This window comes from Dryas octopetala, chromosome 7 (assembly GCF_963921425.1).
Source record: "Dryas octopetala chromosome 7, drDryOcto1.1, whole genome shotgun sequence".
Taxonomy (NCBI): domain Eukaryota; kingdom Viridiplantae; phylum Streptophyta; class Magnoliopsida; order Rosales; family Rosaceae; genus Dryas; species Dryas octopetala.
Window position 1 is genome coordinate 1802204 of NC_141372.1, and position 18273 is coordinate 1820476.

Genomic DNA, 18273 nt, shown 5'->3' on the forward strand with positions numbered 1-18273 from the left:
AACTTGAACCTTCATCTCTTCAAGGCACTTATCCCTGGACATTTGATTTTGCCATCCTCAGCCTTGATAAGGTCTGCAATGTACAAACCCAACCTTGCACTTTCAAGTGGAAGTAAAAGGGACCTTAAAATCTTTTCAAACCTGCAATGCTTGACGTGACCACTTTGAGCATTACCCCAATAAATCTAGTCAACATGTGAACAAGCGTCCTATTGTCCATTCCCACATCGGTAATATCGTAAAACAGGGCAGCTACATGACTAATAAAAGGGGAAGCCAGTGATTGAAGAAAGCATACCTTTCTCGGCCTTTTGGCTAAGATCAAGTGTAGTATCTGTTCTTATCAGTTTAATATCTGATATGTGGGTCATCGGCCCACACGATATTAAATTAATTTTTTAAAGGGAAGGGTCCACTACAGTAGCTTGCTACTGGGGTCCTTGCGCGTCGTTTTTGCGTTGCACTACAGCAAAGGCCTGGCGCACCCTCTAATTCCAGTTGAATAATTTTTATTATTTAATTGGGCTCTAAATTAAACTCATAATTTGTTTGGGCTTTGAAACTTAAAACTATTTAGGCTGTTAATCCACTAGAAAATTAACAAACCAAGAGTAATATACATATGGAAACATACTGCTTTTGTTAGATGGTAAAAAGCAGCAATTCAAAGAAACATCATTTAGAATATTTTTTGCTACATTCATGAGAATAATTGAGGCTTTATTAAGGAAACATACTTTTTCATACATTTGTTATGGTTTGTATCTATCGCTGTTCTTGTCATCGCAGGCTACCTTTCATTCCTTGAATATTCAATTCTGATCTATCATAAAACCCACGGGTAAAATTAAATTTTGGACTTAAAACACCCATTTAGAAGCTCAAGGAGTCATTTTCTGTCGCAAATGGCGAGTCACGGGTCTTAAGAGCATGTACATTGCTAAAGGCAAAATGTAAGACTAAATGCAAGATTTAGCTTTTACTTTTAACTAAATGCACAAATTTGTACATTACTAGAGGCCAAAGGCAAAAACTCATATATTTAATTTATTAAGTGTATTTATATATACTCTTATAAATTAAAATTTATATATACTCTTATAAATTAAAATTTATAAATTTATAAATTAATATAATTTAATAATTATATCATTGTAATTATTTTAATGAGATCTTTAAAATGAATATAATATTAAATATATTTAAATATTATTATTAAAAAGAAAATACTTGATATTTAAATATTATTATTGAAAAGAAAATACATAATATATTATATCATGCCTTTACAAGTATTTAGCATAGCAATATACATGCTCTAAGCGGTTGCTTACATCTTAACAAGAATTTCCATCTTGCTTCGCAGGAACATTAGAAAAAGGGTATAAATTTTCAGTCAATAAATGCGATACGACACAACAGGTTGTAATTATTCTAATTAGAAACCCATAATTACAAAAGGGAAAAACCCTGTAAATTCCAGACTTCCAGTGCAAGTATGCCATGCAAGTCAATCTCTCAAGTCTCACCCAATTGCTAGGAAGTTGCATCCGTCACAGAAACTACACTGCACTTTCATATCACGCAATTTCTATCAAGGCTCAATTTTCTATGTGACAACTTGTTGCAAATAATACGTATACATATTATATATATGTAAATTCCACTAGACAGTAGGCACTAGCTTGCTTGAACATTTTGATCATCAAGCTTTAGTTTCTCCTACAATCTGTTAAAATGAAAATCATGCTCTCCAAGCCCTCCAAAGGGTTCCTTAATAGTAGGAATTTCAAACTAACCCTCCCTTTCCTTCATTTAAAGTCCAGAAAGCAAAGGCCTTGTGTATCTCTTCCTACTGTAGACATAAGCAGTAGCATAAAAAAAGATCATGAGCTTGTAAAAGTTTTTGGTCATTTTGACACCAACAAAGATGGTAAGATCTCGGGTGATGAACTTCATGCTTACTTCACGTCGACTGGGGAATCCATGTCCCATGGCGAGGCTCAAACTGTGATCAAAGAATTTGATAAGGATGGTGACAACTTGTTGGAGTTTGAAGACTTTGTCAAATTGATGGAGCGAGATGGTGATGCCAATGATGATCTTAAAAGAGCTTTTGAGATGTTTGAAGTTGAGAAAGGCTCCGGGTGCATAACGCCAAAAGGGCTGCAAAACATGTTCAATCGACTGGGAGATGCCAAATCTTATGATGAGTGTGTGTCCATGATTGGAGTCTTTGATCTTGATGGAAATGGAGTCCTTGATTTCCAAGAATTTCTCAAGATGATGATTTCAACTTAGAAATGAATTTCTCAAGATGTGTGTTTGTTTTTATTATACTTTCTGGATTAAAGTTGTTTTTTTGGTACACTTTGATTTGTGTTTTGTGTGGTTAAAGCCATTTTCTGTTGTTGTAACTTGTAACGTTGAGTTTCACAGGGAGTGAGAAATCCTAGATTGAGTGGCATCAGAAGTAGAGACTGGAAATGTATACACGGTGCAACATGAAAGTAAAATATAAAATCAAATAATTAAATTGATTCATGGAATCACTGCCCCAATCATAAGAATCAGCACTTACTCAAAAATACTCTAAAGTCAATTCCTATGCACTTTGACCTTGGGTTCTAATATGAAAAGGCCAAGTTACAATTATGTGGAAAAGCACCAAAAAATTCAAGGTTTCGGTCCTCAATAAGGGAAGGTCCCTGTCATTCGAATATGGTCTAGGGTCCTTCGAAGCCCGTATTTCTGCACTGCCTGTTGACCAGCCCTGAATCCATCTCCATATACCGGGGAAATGTCCGATTCAATCTGGTGTTTAAAGAACTCCCCGAGTTTCCTCTCAAACTGAGATCTTGTACCCTTCTTTGATGCACTGGAAGAGGAGGAAGAGGAAGATGAGGTTGACGCAAAATTCCTCTCTGAGCAAGACATAAGCTCGGCATCTAGCCACATGTGAGCTATAACCTGGCAGATACCTTCTTCAACATCTTGACTAAGAGTTCGGTAACCTTCAAGAAGTGTTATGAATTAAGTCATTACTTTGCACCTTGATGTCACACCTTTCATTTACAATTCTTTTTTAGAAGAAAAAAGAACTAAACAAACAAATAAATGGACCGATCTGAGTAGCACCTTTAAGCCGCAGCCATGCATGCATCATCTCGTGTGCTAGGATAGACCCAGTCAGCAACCTGTATGCAGAGCGTTCCAGTCATGCAACAGATTCAGACATGAATTATAATTGTAGAACCAAAACACCAACTAAATTCATAGTCAACATCTTCTCTGATATTATATATCCAAAAAAATCACAAAATGTCATAATACATTAAGTGTGTCTGTCTAGACCAATGCCACACAAAACGAAAAGTAGAGATAGAAATTATACCTCGGAAGGCCATACAATATCAGAATTGCAGTCACCTCACAGCGACGAGTTAGTTTGTAGGGCTCTGTTATCATGTCCAAGGCTCGGTTTCCTGCCCCAAACATTGGCCGCTTTGAAATCTGAGTGGTTCTCAAATCAATATGACATAAGTTTCTAACCAACAAAAATATATCTTATCAAAACTCAACCACTGTAGAACACGAAGAGTATCTTCAAGAAACTCTTACAGTGCTAATAGTCTGTTCCTCAGAAAGGCAGAGCCCTCTGGTCTCAGGCATGTGATAATGGCCCTAGACATGACAAAAATGATCAAAGTCAAAAGTATTTTGTAAAGCTTAAGAAGAACAAACTTTGATATATAATGATACGTCGGGGATGCAAGTGTGATTAGAAACAATTCCTGAAAATCTCAAAAGAGACTTGTACGTGTGTATTTCTGTGAATTAACCACATCAAAATCACAATTTCAATAGATTGAATGATTTTCATACGCATTTAGTTTTGTAAGGGTTGAAATAGCAATATGCGTGATTCACTTCTGCACGCACCCGTTTGAGATTTGTAAATGAGAGCAGACTCTCTAAAGGGACTTAAACAGGCATCAGAGACAAGTGAAAAAAGGTCTCTCATTAACAATGTCTGACTTGTCAATTATTGCCATGGAAAACTTTCCTACTTATCATAATCCATTCGAAAAAGAAATAGTTTGAACCAATTGCTCTTACATTTCTTTCTCCTTCTCTCGCTTCATTTAGTGCTTGTCTTTCAACCAAGAGTAATGGAACTTGCTGCTCCAATTTCATATTTAAACCTTCATAAAATTCCTGTATATCAAGATATAGGGGTTGGCATTCACTGGTATCCATGATTGCAGAGTCCAGACACTCCAGACAGAGCTTCCGACCATCATTAAGGGTCACATATTTTGTGTCTCGTGGCTGCATGTAATGTACATATAAATCTTGTTACCAATTGTTTTTTTCTTTAAAAATAATCTGGTCAGCCATATTTCCTTGCAGAATTACAAAGCACTTTTCTGCATCAAAGTAATATATTCCGACTGACCTCCATTCGCTCACAGCTACAGCACCGAGGAGTATTATCATGTTCATGAGAAGGGCAATATTTCTGGACCCAAAATGGATGTGCCCTATATTCAATAAGACCAGCAGGGTTTGTTGGAATCTGTCAAAAGATATATATTACAAAAAACGAAGACCAACTAACAATGAATCAGATGACTGAAAGAAAAAGAAATTAGATTGGAATTTCAAAGTTTTAATTTTTGAAACATAAACATCACAGAGGAGGCCTCTCAAATCTACCCAATCAGTCAATAACATCATTTATCAATGATTTAGGATATTAAGATGCATGCTTATGAACATCCATAGACTGATTTGACATTTAAAATTGACCTTGTGCTTTCTTTTTTCTGTTAGTTAACTCAGCACTCTGTATGTATTGGTAAGAAAAGGAAGACACTAAATGAGAACTAATTGTTTGGTATTATAAGTTCCTTCTTGACATGCAGTATTAAAATTCAATGAGGTATGGTGGGCAGCTGGCACATGTCCTGGCTCTTACCACAATCAATTCGTAATTTAAAAATCATAATCAGCTCATGAAAGATTAGAATCAATGGAATATGTTCTTGATATTAGGATACTTACAAAGTGCTTGCAAACATCACATTTGGGATGGTAGCTCTCCTTATAGCAAGACTTATGGTAAGGGTAATTCCCAGATGTAGAAAACTGCATAGATAAAATATATGTAAGCTACTATGGACAACCAAAAGTTATCTAGCAAAAGTACCATTGCTAATATGGACAACCAAAAGTTATCTAGCAAAATTGTTGCACCTCGTAATCAGAAATTGGTAGGTTGCATGCACGACACCGGAAACATTCTGGATGCCAAACTGCATTCAGGCAATTCAAATATCGCCCAAAACCAATCTCGGCATTGCAACCAGCACAAATCCTACCACAAACAATGAGAAAATAAAGTGAAAAAAGATAGTCCAATATGGAAAATAAAGTGAAGTTCCACAATGAATTATCGATGCATCAACAGGCAGTTTGGTCTTCAGATCCTTTATAATGAATAAATTGTTAAGATTTCAAATCTCAAAAAAAAAAAAACAACCCATCAACTCAAGTTTCTTTCTCTGTCATTCTTAAACACTGTAATTTCAAAAAGCCATCATTGTACACAATCAGGTAAAGCATAAGAATTCAAAGTATATAAAGTAATGGATGCATGAACAGGGATTCAGGGTATTGAAAAGAGAGGGTAACGACTGCGAATACTAAGGAATGTTGAGAAAAACGTGAGAAATGAGATTGCTTCATACAATTACAAGTGATAGTTCTATATACATCCAAGGGATAATTATGCACCAAAACAACACCAATGGAATAATGAATTAGTACCAAAATTTAAAAAATACAGTTGTCCATCATATACCTGGACCCCATTGGGTAGTAAATAGGCATAGATTGATATGTATTTCCATTTCCATATTGGAGAGGTGTATTTCCATGTCCATATTGGGGAGGTGTATTTCCATGTCCATATTGGGGTGGTGTATTTCCATGTCCATAATGGGGAGGTGTATTTCCATGTCCATATTGGGGAGGTGTATTTCCATTTCCATATCGGGGAGGAGACTCCACATTAAGACTTTCTTGTATGGCTCTGGCAAGTTGTTCATCTTCTGCCAACTGAGAATCAAAATCTATCCAAGAATTCTTATTAATTCATAGTGTAACATTTGACATTACCAGGATAGACAGAATACATCAATAGCTACCACGAAATAGAAGCCAAAGCCATCATCAAGCAATATAGAATTCAAAATGCCCCTCGACAGATTTTGTTACCATACAAAAGCCACTAAAATGAAATGCCTTAAAGAGCACATATAAAGCAATACACAATGTAGAAACATTTACAAGCATCCATAAGAAAATCACTCACCAATCACATTTTTTCCTTTTTGATTTTCTTCTAAAAGAGATAGAGCAATAGCACGGTCTATCTCTTCATTCTCGTTTTCTGACCAGAAGTCCTAGATTCAAGTTTTCCCACAACAATATGTTAAAGGGGTTCTGGTATATCAAAACAAGATTAAAAAGGAGCTGAATTTTCCAACTAAGGCTATCAAGAAACTTTTAGTAGTATATAAAATTGAAAAAACACTTTTTTGTATATAGAAAGTGCTATTTCATTACATCTATCAAGAACTGGTAGATGTTCTTACCCCTGAACAAGAAGGTCCATAGTTATTTGCGTCCTCTCCATAATTCTCAGGATAATGCTCTTCGGATATTTTGTGGCTGGAGCCTTTAAAAATCTTGTTAAGCCAACCCATAATGTGTACTGTTATTTGCTCATAGTCAATTAAGTTTTTAACTGCACATGAAGCAACCATATAAGTTAATGCAATATCAACAACTAACACAACAGATGCAGTCAACAGCACGCAAGTGCAAGTTCATGTAATTCAAGCAAGTTGAACCAGGTGCAAAACAATGCAAAAAAGAAATATAAATATAAACCCAATATGATGGCATGACCTATTCGGATTTCATCAGCTGAAATTCAAGAAATTGGGTTTTACAAAATGTTGCATGGACACCCCCATTCCCAATAACTGAACAATCGATGCATTTGCATTTATGTTAAATAATCATACAAAAACAGAATAAAAGTGGGAAGGCAATTCACCCACAACGCATTATAGCACCCCCAGATGTTCCAGCTACAACTTCGAAATTTGGAAATAAAGGTTTGTCAAGTCCATTATTACTAAGCATCCACATAAATAGAGAGAGAGAGAGAGAGAGAGAGAGAGAGAGAGAGAGAGAGAGAGAGAGAGAGAGAGAGAGAGGAGATTCTTCCAGTTCACCATGCCTATTCTTCCAGTTCACCATGCCTATTTACTTGATGACATATAACAATTAATCTCAAGTAAAAGGAAAAGGCAGAGAATCAAATAGTGGAGAAGTGACTCACCTCTAAAAAATCAAGAGACTGCAAGAATGGTGAAAGCTAGCAGAGCAGACCCAGATCAGATAAGATCCCAACTCGATCAAAAGCAACATTTTTACAGGTCATCAGAAAAAATTTACATATATAAACTCATTCACACCCTTTCTTTCTTTCCTTCTTTCTCTGTTTCTTTTTGGGTAAAGAAATAATTTATTCGAGAAGGCAAGAAACAGAGAAAAAGAAAAGATTTCCCTTATTCTTTAAATTCAGAGCAGAATCTGCCAGAGCCAAGCAAATATCTCCGAAAAATGGGAAGAAGAAAATTCAATATCACTCAGATACAAGATCATTCGCGTGTAAAAGGAATTCCCAGAAATATAAGAAATGGAGGAGTAAAAGAACTGTACGCAATTTCAAAGTCAAATATTGAGAAAAAGAAAAGTGTAAAACTCCAAACTTTAATTGACTTTTGTCTTAACCCAAATGGGATTGACGAAGTTTCATCAAACCCAGCTGGGCATCAGAAATTTCTAATGTTCTGAGGGCCTTTGTAACTCTTCCACGACAAGACCCCAACACCAACAAGGTTCTGACGAATCGTAAAGAAAAACAAATAAATTAAAAATCTTTCTCTTTTTCTTTTTCTTTTTCTCTTGTTGAAAAGAAAATAACTTTTAAAATAAACTATGTAAAGAAAATGAAAAGTTGGATTTTCTGAAGATTTTTTTGAGAATGATAATGTGTCGAAGCCGAAAAAAGTGGAAAGAATCCGAAAAAAGAAGCTGGATTGTTGCTTGCTTGGATAAAGATTCCAAAACTCACCTATAATCCCATTGACTTTTGAAATAAAATCAATTGTTTTTTTTTTTCCAAGAAAATACATGAAAATAAGTAAAATTGCTATCAAAATACTATTTTGGAGAGTTAATAATAATAATAATTGTTGTTGGATAAAAGTGTTTGTGTCAATTAATTACTTGCTATAGATAGATAAAAATGTATGTACGGATAGGTATTATGCAGCATTAATTGAATATAAAAGAGAAATATTTTTTTGGTAAATGAAAGCTTATTAAAAGCTCAATGATAAGGGTATCTATTTATTGCTCGCGATTCTTCTGTATGTTAATGATAATTTGATAAGAAATTTATTGAAAAATATATGTGTTTCTCTTATGGGTCGCTCTATCCATGCATTTTGCCATTCTGCCCTTTCTCTTCCAATATAACATACATTAGTTGTTATTCATTGAATGCATCGACGACTCTGCCCTCCTTATTTTAGTTTGTTTCTATAATATTAAATATAATTCAAGTGTGAACGGAAAACAAATGTCAATTTCTCACGAGTCATTCATGATATTCCTAATTTTTTTCTTTAGTCAATAAACATAAGCTTATATAGATATGAAAATGTTCAACCATGCACTACATTCAGATTTAGTCCTTTTTAATTACTATTTTTTCGCTGTATTTGTTTATTATTGAAGAGAACACTGGAAAGGATGAAAATGTCAAGTAGCTTAGTTTGATATCTTGCTTGCTTCTTTTTTTTTTTTTTTTTTAATAATAATATTGCATTAAAACAGTTAAAAAAGCAAAAATAATACAAAATTATGACAAAAGCTCTACAACAATAAAACCAAAAAGCTAATCGCTAACTTCTTTAAGGAAGTAATCAGAATGATGTCATGGTCATGGGTGGCAAACTGGCCAATGTCAACAAGGATGGCCTTAATTAGGTAAAACAAATCAATGAACCATTCGTACCGATGTCAACAAGGATGGTCTAGGTAATACAATGAACTATTCAAACCACCTCCATCTTCACCTTTATTATTAAAAGTAGGAAAATTTAGAATACAGTTTATTTTATAAAGTCTATTTTATGAGTCTTTCTTAGACTAATACCAGTAGTAATTTAGAGTTTTTAATTAAGTCATTTTATTTTTCTTCTTTGACGACTTTATGTTAAGTTTTAACTCAAAATAGAGGTAAATACCTTTCAAATCGGGAAATGACTTTATTATAAATTAAAATGATTTTATTATGAATTAAAAATATTTTTTTATAAATTTTAAAACACCCCGGTTTCTATCTAAAAACTATTTTTCTAAAAAACCTAAGTCTAATTATCTCTTAAAAGTATTAGGGATAATTGCCAATTCCTTCTGTTGAGGTATACCTTATTGGGACCCACACGAGTCGTTTTGTGTCAATCCGAATCATTCATTTTTTACATCTCCATTGATAGATCATCCTTGCAAAAAATTAGTCAAATCGGAAATCATTTGCCTATCTAACTTTGATCAAATAAATGGACGAACCAAATATTTTCGATGAAACCGTTCATTTGTTTTATCAAAGTTAGATAGACAAATGATTTCGGATTTGACTAATATTTTGCAAGGATGATCTATCAATGGAGATGTAAAAAATGAATGGTTCGGATTGACACAAAACGACTCGTGTGGACCCCAACAAGGTCATACCTCAACATAAATAAGTTGAGGTATACCTCAACAGAAGGAGCCTGTATATATATATATATATATATATGCAACTATCAACTGTTGATGTATATATAATTGGAATCACTCACCCATCCATCCATTAATTGGATCGATCAGTTAAAACTAATCTACTTACAAAATTGTAAGTTCTTATATGTACTTAGTAATAATTTCTGTCCATACATGAAATGAAACAAAAAACAAATGTTTATGACATTTTGTTACATATCCTTCTTGATATTAGATTATGATAGTTTGTTAAATTGTAAACATATATGAGCTTTGACGGGTTTATGATCAGAACTGTAAATATCGTCCATGGATTCATAGGAATGTAAAGTTGCAAGGATTTGGTTTGTGTTTTGAACCTTGAACAAAATCCGATCCGTCCACGATGGTACTCTGACCTTGTAACTTGTATCATAGTTGCTACTTCCGACGTCGTATTTATATGTGGGTTTGAACCTTAACGCCCCCTCGCAATATCCCTCGAAGATGTGCCCTCTTTCAGCCTCTTGCAACAACTGGTCATTGCTAGTGAGTAGCTGCAATGCATATAATTATGAGCCAATTAGTGAAATTAATTAATTTTGAGATGTGGGGTTGACAATTTGTGATTATTCTTACTCTGTGAAGATCTTTGTTGATTAGATTTCTGGCGGGATGGGTCTCGATCCCTTGTAACCTGTAGTTGAGATCTCCCAACCATACAGTGATTTGGGCAGGTCTAGCATAAGGGTTCAAATTCCCTGAGAAAAGAGATTCTGATACCTGCCTCCATTGATAATTCCTCTTCTCCACGTTGTGAGCATGAGCTACATATGTCACACAATTAATGTCAATTTAAACACAAAATTAAATTAAAAATATATATATATGTATATATAACGAACAAAACGACCACTGTTAATATTGCTATATATACAGGAGGAGTGGAGGACAGTGTCGATGACAGTTTTGACAATGTGTAATGCAGGGGGAGGGGTTGGTGGGTTTGAGAGGGATACTCATGGACTCTGATCGCATCAAGGTTTTGGTCAACTGTAGAAAGTCTTGATGGGCTCAAATTTAGGTCCTCTGTGTAGAGGAAAATAGAGTGGGCCTGTAATAACCCTCACAAGACAAAATGGGCCTACTCTACAGGCATGTCTTAGGCTTATTGGGTAGGTTCTTTTTTATTAGGTAGGTTCTTTATTTTTTGGGCCAGGTTATTAGGTTGGTTCTTAATTATTGTAAACAGATACAAGTTACAAACCCAATTAGAAATGTCCGTGACCGCAACACTATCAATCCACTCAAAGATGACAATTGACAAAATAAGAGTACATATATTTTCTAGAATTAATCTTAAGTGTATCATATTTATTGGTACTATATACAGTTTCTCTAATAGAGGTAAAATCTAAGTAGGCCCATTCTATTAAAGAGATAAATCGTTATATTGTCATATTGTATAATTAATTCACAGATTATAATATTAGTGAATGACGAATTTATACATGTAAAATATAATATTTAAAAAAAAAAACTTGTACAATATAATATTAATAACAAACATTCATATAATAATGTACCATTACCAGAAAGGGCAAGAGATGAACCATTAATATATAGTGGCCGGGCTTAATTACCAGAGAGATGGCAAGAAATGAACACCATTGGAATGCCTTTGTAGTTAATGTGGATTGCCACAGCGCCCTTCTTTCTCCTAATTAGTCCTCCAAAACCCCCTACCGAGCGCTTATCGATCTTCAACTCTAGGAAACAGTATTTCAAAAAGGGAAAATTTTTTAAAAAGGACTTAAACTTTACTCCTGTGTCAATTTAATATATAATTATAAGTTGTACCAATTTGCACTCTCAATTTTACTTTGGATGTCAATATATCACTTCAGTCAACTCGATTGCAAGTTCCGTTCAAAAGTGATCACGTGCCACTTATTTGATCACTTTTTAAGGAATAAATTTGTTATTCCACTTGTAATACAAGTCTATAAAAGTAAAACCGGCCACTTCACTTACATAATTGTTTTTTGAACGAAAAATGTAACTAGACTAATGAAATGGGCAAATTGGCTTCAAAATTAAAGTTAAGAGAGCACATTGATACAACCCATAATACGTATCCTGAATTGACACATGAGTCAAAGTTTAAATCTTTTTTAAAACATTTTCCCTTTCAAAAATAACAAATATCAATTAGATGATTATAAAAATTGAAGCAATATAAATTCGTACATGATCTCAAGTTCTCAACCTTGAATTTGTGGAGAAAATTAATAAACTCATTAATTTCATGTCTCAGTTACCTTTGATGAACAAATCTGAGTGCTTTGGCCCAAACACATAAAGGTGTATTGATTGCATAATGGCTTTTCCTAACAAGCTTCACTCCACGTACACAAACATAAAAAGGAGTTAACGTAAGAACTACGTACAAACATTTTTCTGTTAATAAAATAACATATATTTGAACGAAAAGAGTGTGTATATCGATCTATCGATCTCACATGTGAGAGTCAAGCAGTGCTGCCTGCAAAGGTCGTGAAATATTTTTGCGTGGCACCTCTTGAAGACCTACAACCAGAAGATCAAACTTCCGGTTGTTTCCGACCACCTCTGCCAAATCTTCGTAAGAGACCTTATGAAACATGCATTAAGAAAACATTAATTGGTACCATAAATGAATTAATTACCAGAATAGGAAGAAAGAAAAAAACACTATGAATAAAATTGATGTACGTAGGTTACCTGACCATTCATGTTCCAAGTGACGATGCAAATGCAGAGATCTGAATCGGTTGAGAAATCACAAAGATTGTCCACCCTTACAGTCCTTATTCCTTCATAAGACGTTGCACGTTCACTATGGCTATTCAGGGAATTACCCAATATTTCTTTTCTCCTTAAGTTCTTGAAACTTTCTCTACAGAATTTTACAAACCCTTTCATTGTTTTTCCAAGTGAAGATTGATATCTTAATTTCTACGTAAATCCAAAGAAGCAATCCGATATACTATGAAACTTAATTAACTGATCCTACGGAAAGTATGAAGAGCGAGCTAAGGAATCAAGAAATTAAGAAATAATTAAAATGCATAATACCGGCCCTTTACCAGCATGATTAATGGAGCTGCTGAAATTTCCCATTTGTCTTGCGCCAACCTAGAAAGCTCCAGACTAATTTGAACCGTACAAAAGTACTCAAATAATGCTAGAGTGAGGATGGAAGGGGGATGAGACAGAGGGAGATGGTTGCATTTATAGTTAAACAAATTAAAAATATGATTGACTTGGACTTATATATAATTTATATATGCATGCATCAGACATTGATTCAGACCTTAAGTATAGAAACTTAGCCATATATTGGCGGTGCATAGGGAAAGCAAAGTCAAACTTGTAAAATATGCAGATAAGCACTACTTTTCTCCACGAGTTAGGTTAGACGACGTTGAAAATACACACACAAGTTAAATCAAACTTGAAAAGGACCATGACTTCTACGTAAGCTCATGCACAACATATATGACAGCATGACACAACTCAACCACGTCACAGTACGTATATAGAGGGCCCTTCCAATAAGGGATCCCTCATTTAGTGTTAAATGAGGGATCACCTTGTGGGGCCCACACGGGTCGTTTTATATTAATTCGAACCGTCCATTTTTTACATCTTCATTGATAGATCATCCCTGCAAAAAATCAGCTAAATCGGAAATCGTTTACCCGTTCAATTAAGCGGTCAAAGTTATGTGTTTATAGATGAATTTGTTATTCGTCCATTTGTTTTAAACTTTGACCGCTTAATTGAACGGGTAAACGATTTCCGATTTGGCTGATTTTTTGCAGGGATGATCTATCAATGAAGATATAAAAAATGGACGGTTCGGATTAATACAAAACGACTCGTGTGGGCCCCACAAGGTGATCCCTCATTTAACACTAAATGAGGGATCCCTTATTGGAAGGGCCCTCTACGTATATATACCAGAGATTACTTTAAGGCACATATAGGCTGCAAGCCTGTAGGGGACACCTTAATTTACATCATGCATGCATGAATTAAGTCGACCATCGATACCATCTATTCGGGCTTGTTCAAGCAAAATATATATAGTACACGAAAATTAGGCTTTTCAAACTTAAAAGATTGAGGGATATATACTACAAGTACATATATACTATACATGTCTAGAATCTTGTGATCGATCAAACTTAATTCCTTGTCAAGAATTGAACAATGATCACAATATATATAGATTGAAATTCTTCTTGATTAATTGCTCCGCCAGATATTTAGGAATCGCCCAACGTACATATGTATTAATTTTTGGCTCTAGCTAAAACATTTGCAACTTGCATATTTATTTTGAAAAAGTAGGTTGCGATTAGATTGTGCATGAATACATCTTTTTGTTTTCCAAAATTTGTATATTAGAAATTTTAACTGTGACAATATTTTTTTTTTTCATCAGATTGTGACAAAGAACTTTGAAAAAGAAATAAATTTGTGAACGAAGCGAAAAATGGGTACACGTGGATTTCTTGTGCGTAATTAAAAAGCACCAATCGTATATAACCTTTTGAAAATGAAATCGCACAAAAATCTATCCATTGTCGTCTAGTCCGGTTTAGGATACCTGGCTTTCACCCAGGCGACCCGGGTTCAATCCCGGCAATGGAATACTTTTATTAACCTTTTCTTCAAATCTAATTGAAGCGATATGGTATGGTTTTTTGTTTTAATTTTGTGTAATTTTGCATTAGATTAATTTCATTCAATTGATATCGATTCCGCCGAGACATTGTTGATTAATGAAGTATGTTTGAAGTTTGCTTTGGTTGTGGATTGTATTGTTCTCATGTTGGACTGAAACTGTGACTGATATAAGGGGAATCCTCTCTTCATTTCAAGTTCTGGGTAGTGGTTGTGATAGTAAAAATTTGAGTTTTGTTTGCTTATTAATCTATCTCTGTCTCTCTCTACACACACTCGATCAGACACACAATGTTACAATATGGTCTAGAAAACCAATGGTCCTTAATTTGTATTAGATTAATGATTTTTTTTTCAACTACTTGAATATCCCAGAAGCAAAGAGAACCACCCAAGTCCCCTTGCAAAATGGAGATGGCCGGAGTTGGATAGAATTAGCAACTCTCATATTATAGAACAAATTTTGTCACATCTACCCATTAGGGAGGCAGTGAGGACAAGTGTTTTGTTGAGCAAGTGGAGGTACAAATCGACTATGCTTGCACACCTAACTTGTGTTTGATAATCAGTGTGTCTCGGGTCAAACCCAAATGACCTTTGTGAACATTGTTGATCATGTGCTTTACTTCACATTGGCCCCATACACAAGTTCAAGCTTTCAAATCGAGACTTTCTAACCACTACTGATATTGATCGCTGGAGATCTTCATCTATCAAGAAACTCTATCAGAGAGTTCATACTTGAAATTTGGAAAGGGCATCGCTACAAGCTCGATGCCTTCATGTTTGTTCTCTTGCCAAGATATGATTAATTTAGAGTTATTTAATTGTTTGCGAAAACCCCCGTTGACATTTAAAGGGTTCAGGAGTTTCAAGAGCCTTGATCTTGAACATGTTACCTTGGTCCAAGATGTGTTTGAAAATCTGATTGTTCGCTGTCCTTGCTTGAGAAATTGACTTTGATGGTTTCACCCATCTCAACATTGAGAATACCTCAAATCTTGCTGTAGTTTCCATTTTTTACGTAAATACTAAATATTGTCAATTACCAAAGACGGGATCCTTGCCTCATATTGGAAGACTCGAAATTCAGAGTTGGTTTTTAAAGGTATTGGATTGTGTAGTTTCATATTTTCATTTAGTGATCATTTGCATATGGCCATGGGAATTTGAGCATACTAATTAATTGAATCTGCTGTTTTATGCATCATTTCTGCTCTAGTATTTAGCTGTTGGTAGTGCCTTGTCATGGGAAGTTGCCTAAACCATGTTTAGATCTGAATTATCTTTCCATACGCATAAGCTTCAATGATTTGGAGGAGATTTAACTGCTGTTTTATCCATTTATTCTACTGATGCATGCGATATTCTTCTGTTTAATTAAAAATCTCAAACCAACTGGTCCAAATCTAGCTACTTTAGAAAATTGTAGTTTGTGGAGCTGTTTTAGTTGTCTTAATTAGTTGAAGATTCTGATAATATACACCTTATGTTGCTCCGCCCAGAGGATCATTCTGTTGCAGGAACAGTTTTTTTGGCATGTGACAACTGGGAGGGCTTATTCACCCAACTACGTACATCAGAGATAGGACCCATGATTCCTCAATGATTTTTGAATTTATTGGTAGCTATCTAAGGGGGGACTTGCTAGCTTGCAGAAATGAACGTGGGTTTGTTTTTTGATGCTTTTCTGCTTTTCTGCTTTTCTGAACAGTACTGTCTCGTACATTTGTAGAAGCTTATTTATATCTGTCAACTCTGAGAAATTAGGACACGTCATTTTTATGCTGTCCATCATATTGGTGTATGCATACTAGCTTGCATAGGTTAAACCCCTGTTTAATGGTTAAAATTATTTATTCTTTTATTCACAGAATAATTAAGTGTCTGCCTTACCAAATCTATCAGCAAAAGATATATAGATCAATTTAACAGCAGGGAAACGCATGAGTTGCATAACTGTATGTCAAAGTTTGAGGCTTTGAGCCTTCTAATGAAAGCTCAAGGCTTGAAATTTCTAGCTTTATTATTTCTATTAATTTATTCGGAGCACAATTTTGAATTGAATAAGATAGACCCAATCTAACCAAATTGTTTTTAACACCTTTTTAACCTTAAGACAAATGGGAAAGGTGGTTGTTACCGAATTTGGGATCTATTTTTAAAGGGAGACCTTGATATATTTATTGTATATCAAATCGAAGAGTACACTCATCTAATGAAGCTTTCATTTTTCAATTATATTTAAGAATAAAAAAAAAAAAGAAGAATAAAAACCATAACCATATATGGACAGGTGAAAGTAAGGAAAATATTATTGCTGAGACAAGTTTTGACCATTTTTATCAAAATTTCATATTCTCTATAGTTGCCCAAAACATATATAATCATATATTAAATGATCTAATTGACTTTGCGTACGTGCTTTCAAGACAGCGGAATTTTGTAACAAATCATCTTCTTAATAAAATAGTGCATGTTTGGCTGAAAATAATCTGAACCTCAATCTACCCTTCTAGTCAAACCTGATCGAGCTGAAAATAATAAATATAGTTACCCACCGTTTGTTTGACACACTATTGAATTCAACTCGTCGCATTCAATCAAAATTTTGCAGGTCTGCATATTACTCTGAAAGTCTGAAGTTGAAGACTCTGAACCAAATTAACCAATATATACGTGGTAATTACTAGGGAGATGATTTGTTGGCAACTAACTTAATTCTAAGTTCTAACCTGCAGTTTTTAATTTAACCCCTACTACGTACTACGTCGTTTTGCATCATCAACTTCAACTGGTTCAACCTAGTACACGAATACCACCTAACATTTTGGGCGACGGGAAAGAGCTTGGTTCTTGTAAACATTTTATTTTAATATATTGCATACAAAATTATATCAATATAGTTGCTGGAGTTTTGAGTTTTATATTATATTTTAATAACTGAAGTCCTGTTATATCAAGAGCCAAACTTAAGCTAGTGGTCCCTTTAACAAAAGGTTGGTGATGAATTCAATATTAATTTAGAAATTATCCAAAAACTGAAGAGGAACTAGGGAAAATTTATTGAGTTATTTAAGAATAATTTAGACTCAAAGCAGGAAGGTGATAAAAATCAAATAAAATAAATATGTCAAGCAATAATTATAGAAAATGTTTTAGGATCCAATTTAATGTTTTTCAATTTTTTTCTCCAACTCTTATATAAGATGGGTCCTAGACTCACACTTCCATAATTATTAGTACGAGATTAAATAATTCATCAAAAGAAAAAAAAAAAGTCTGAAAAGGTTTGAATAATTCATAAAAATACCGATTTACATTTATGACTTGGAGACCCACAACCACGTAACTGCATGACGTGGTACAACTAACACCTCTCTCTCTCTCCCTACATATTATAGTGTATACTGACTCGTCTCAACTATATATAACGACCATTCAAACATGCGACTAAGGCACCATACCAACCTGGAAAGTGGAAACTGGAAGTCCAAAGAAACACAGATCAATACGCAACGAACCAAAACCCCGGAATCTCACATTGTATTAATTATTATAAGACGGTACGCAACAGAAAGCCTTTTTAAGTCTCAAAGGCAGTCTTAGCTAGCTAGCTCTCGCTCTCCAACTGCAACACAGCAG

The 18273-nt window shown here is 34.4% G+C and overlaps 2 protein-coding genes, 1 non-coding gene and 2 pseudogenes across 5 annotated transcripts; 3 read left to right on the forward strand and 2 right to left on the reverse strand.

The window, feature by feature from the left end:
- The first annotated feature begins 294 nt into the window (after positions 1-294).
- On the forward strand, positions 295-490 carry LOC147278285 (U2 spliceosomal RNA). Its single transcript, XR_015123706.1, has one exon. It is a non-coding gene; the product is annotated as a U2 spliceosomal RNA (small nuclear RNA).
- A 1215-nt stretch (positions 491-1705) lies between these two features.
- On the forward strand, positions 1706-2384 carry LOC147278286 (putative calcium-binding protein CML41 pseudogene; annotated as a pseudogene).
- A 125-nt stretch (positions 2385-2509) lies between these two features.
- DA1 lies at positions 2510-8174 on the reverse strand. 2 transcript variants are annotated; one of them, XM_086249961.1, is made up of 12 exons: positions 7437-8174; positions 6663-6814; positions 6380-6470; positions 5867-6137; positions 5260-5380; positions 5068-5151; positions 4460-4579; positions 4120-4332; positions 3622-3684; positions 3395-3513; positions 3139-3197; positions 2510-3014 (listed from the first exon to the last, which is right to left on the reverse strand). In XM_086249961.1, the coding sequence occupies exons 1-12, from the start codon at positions 7504-7506 to the stop codon at positions 2692-2694; spliced, it is 1686 nt and encodes a 561-aa protein (XP_086106087.1). In that variant the 5' UTR covers positions 7507-8174; the 3' UTR covers positions 2510-2691. The 2 variants fall into 2 exon arrangements, with proteins under 2 accessions (XP_086106087.1, XP_086106086.1); XM_086249960.1 differs by having other exon boundaries at positions 7418-8171.
- A 1837-nt stretch (positions 8175-10011) lies between these two features.
- Positions 10012-13142, reverse strand: 5PTASE11 (inositol polyphosphate 5-phosphatase 11). Of its 2 annotated transcripts, XM_086251883.1 has the most exons (7): positions 13023-13142; positions 12658-12832; positions 12417-12547; positions 12216-12292; positions 11538-11663; positions 10534-10721; positions 10012-10451 (listed from the first exon to the last, which is right to left on the reverse strand). In XM_086251883.1, exons 2-7 carry the CDS (start codon positions 12667-12669, stop codon positions 10152-10154), a joined length of 834 nt encoding a protein of 277 aa, XP_086108009.1. In that variant the 5' UTR covers positions 12670-12832; positions 13023-13142; the 3' UTR covers positions 10012-10151. The 2 variants fall into 2 exon arrangements, with proteins under 2 accessions (XP_086108009.1, XP_086108008.1); XM_086251882.1 differs by having other exon boundaries at positions 12658-13124.
- A 1295-nt stretch (positions 13143-14437) lies between these two features.
- On the forward strand, positions 14438-15956 carry LOC147278289 (F-box/FBD/LRR-repeat protein At1g13570-like; annotated as a pseudogene).
- Positions 15957-18273: the final 2317 nt, after the last annotated feature.

Coding starts and splice junctions, on each gene's coding strand:
- DA1 (XM_086249961.1), bottom strand. CDS start 7,506: ATGTTGCTTTTGATCGAGTTGGGATCTTATCTGATCTGGGTCTGCTCT. Junction 6,138..6,379: donor AAAAGGAAAAAATGTGATTG/GTGAGTGATTTT, acceptor ATTCTTGGATAG/ATTTTGATTCTCAGTTGGCA. Junction 5,152..5,259: donor TACCAATTTCTGATTACGAG/GTGCAACAATTT, acceptor TTATCTATGCAG/TTTTCTACATCTGGGAATTA.
- 5PTASE11 (XM_086251882.1), bottom strand. CDS start 12,858: ATGAAAGGGTTTGTAAAATTCTGTAGAGAAAGTTTCAAGAACTTAAGG. Junction 12,548..12,657: donor CTTGGAACATGAATGGTCAG/GTAACCTACGTA, acceptor ATGTTTCATAAG/GTCTCTTACGAAGATTTGGC. Junction 11,664..12,215: donor CTCAGATTTGTTCATCAAAG/GTAACTGAGACA, acceptor ACTGTTTCCTAG/AGTTGAAGATCGATAAGCGC.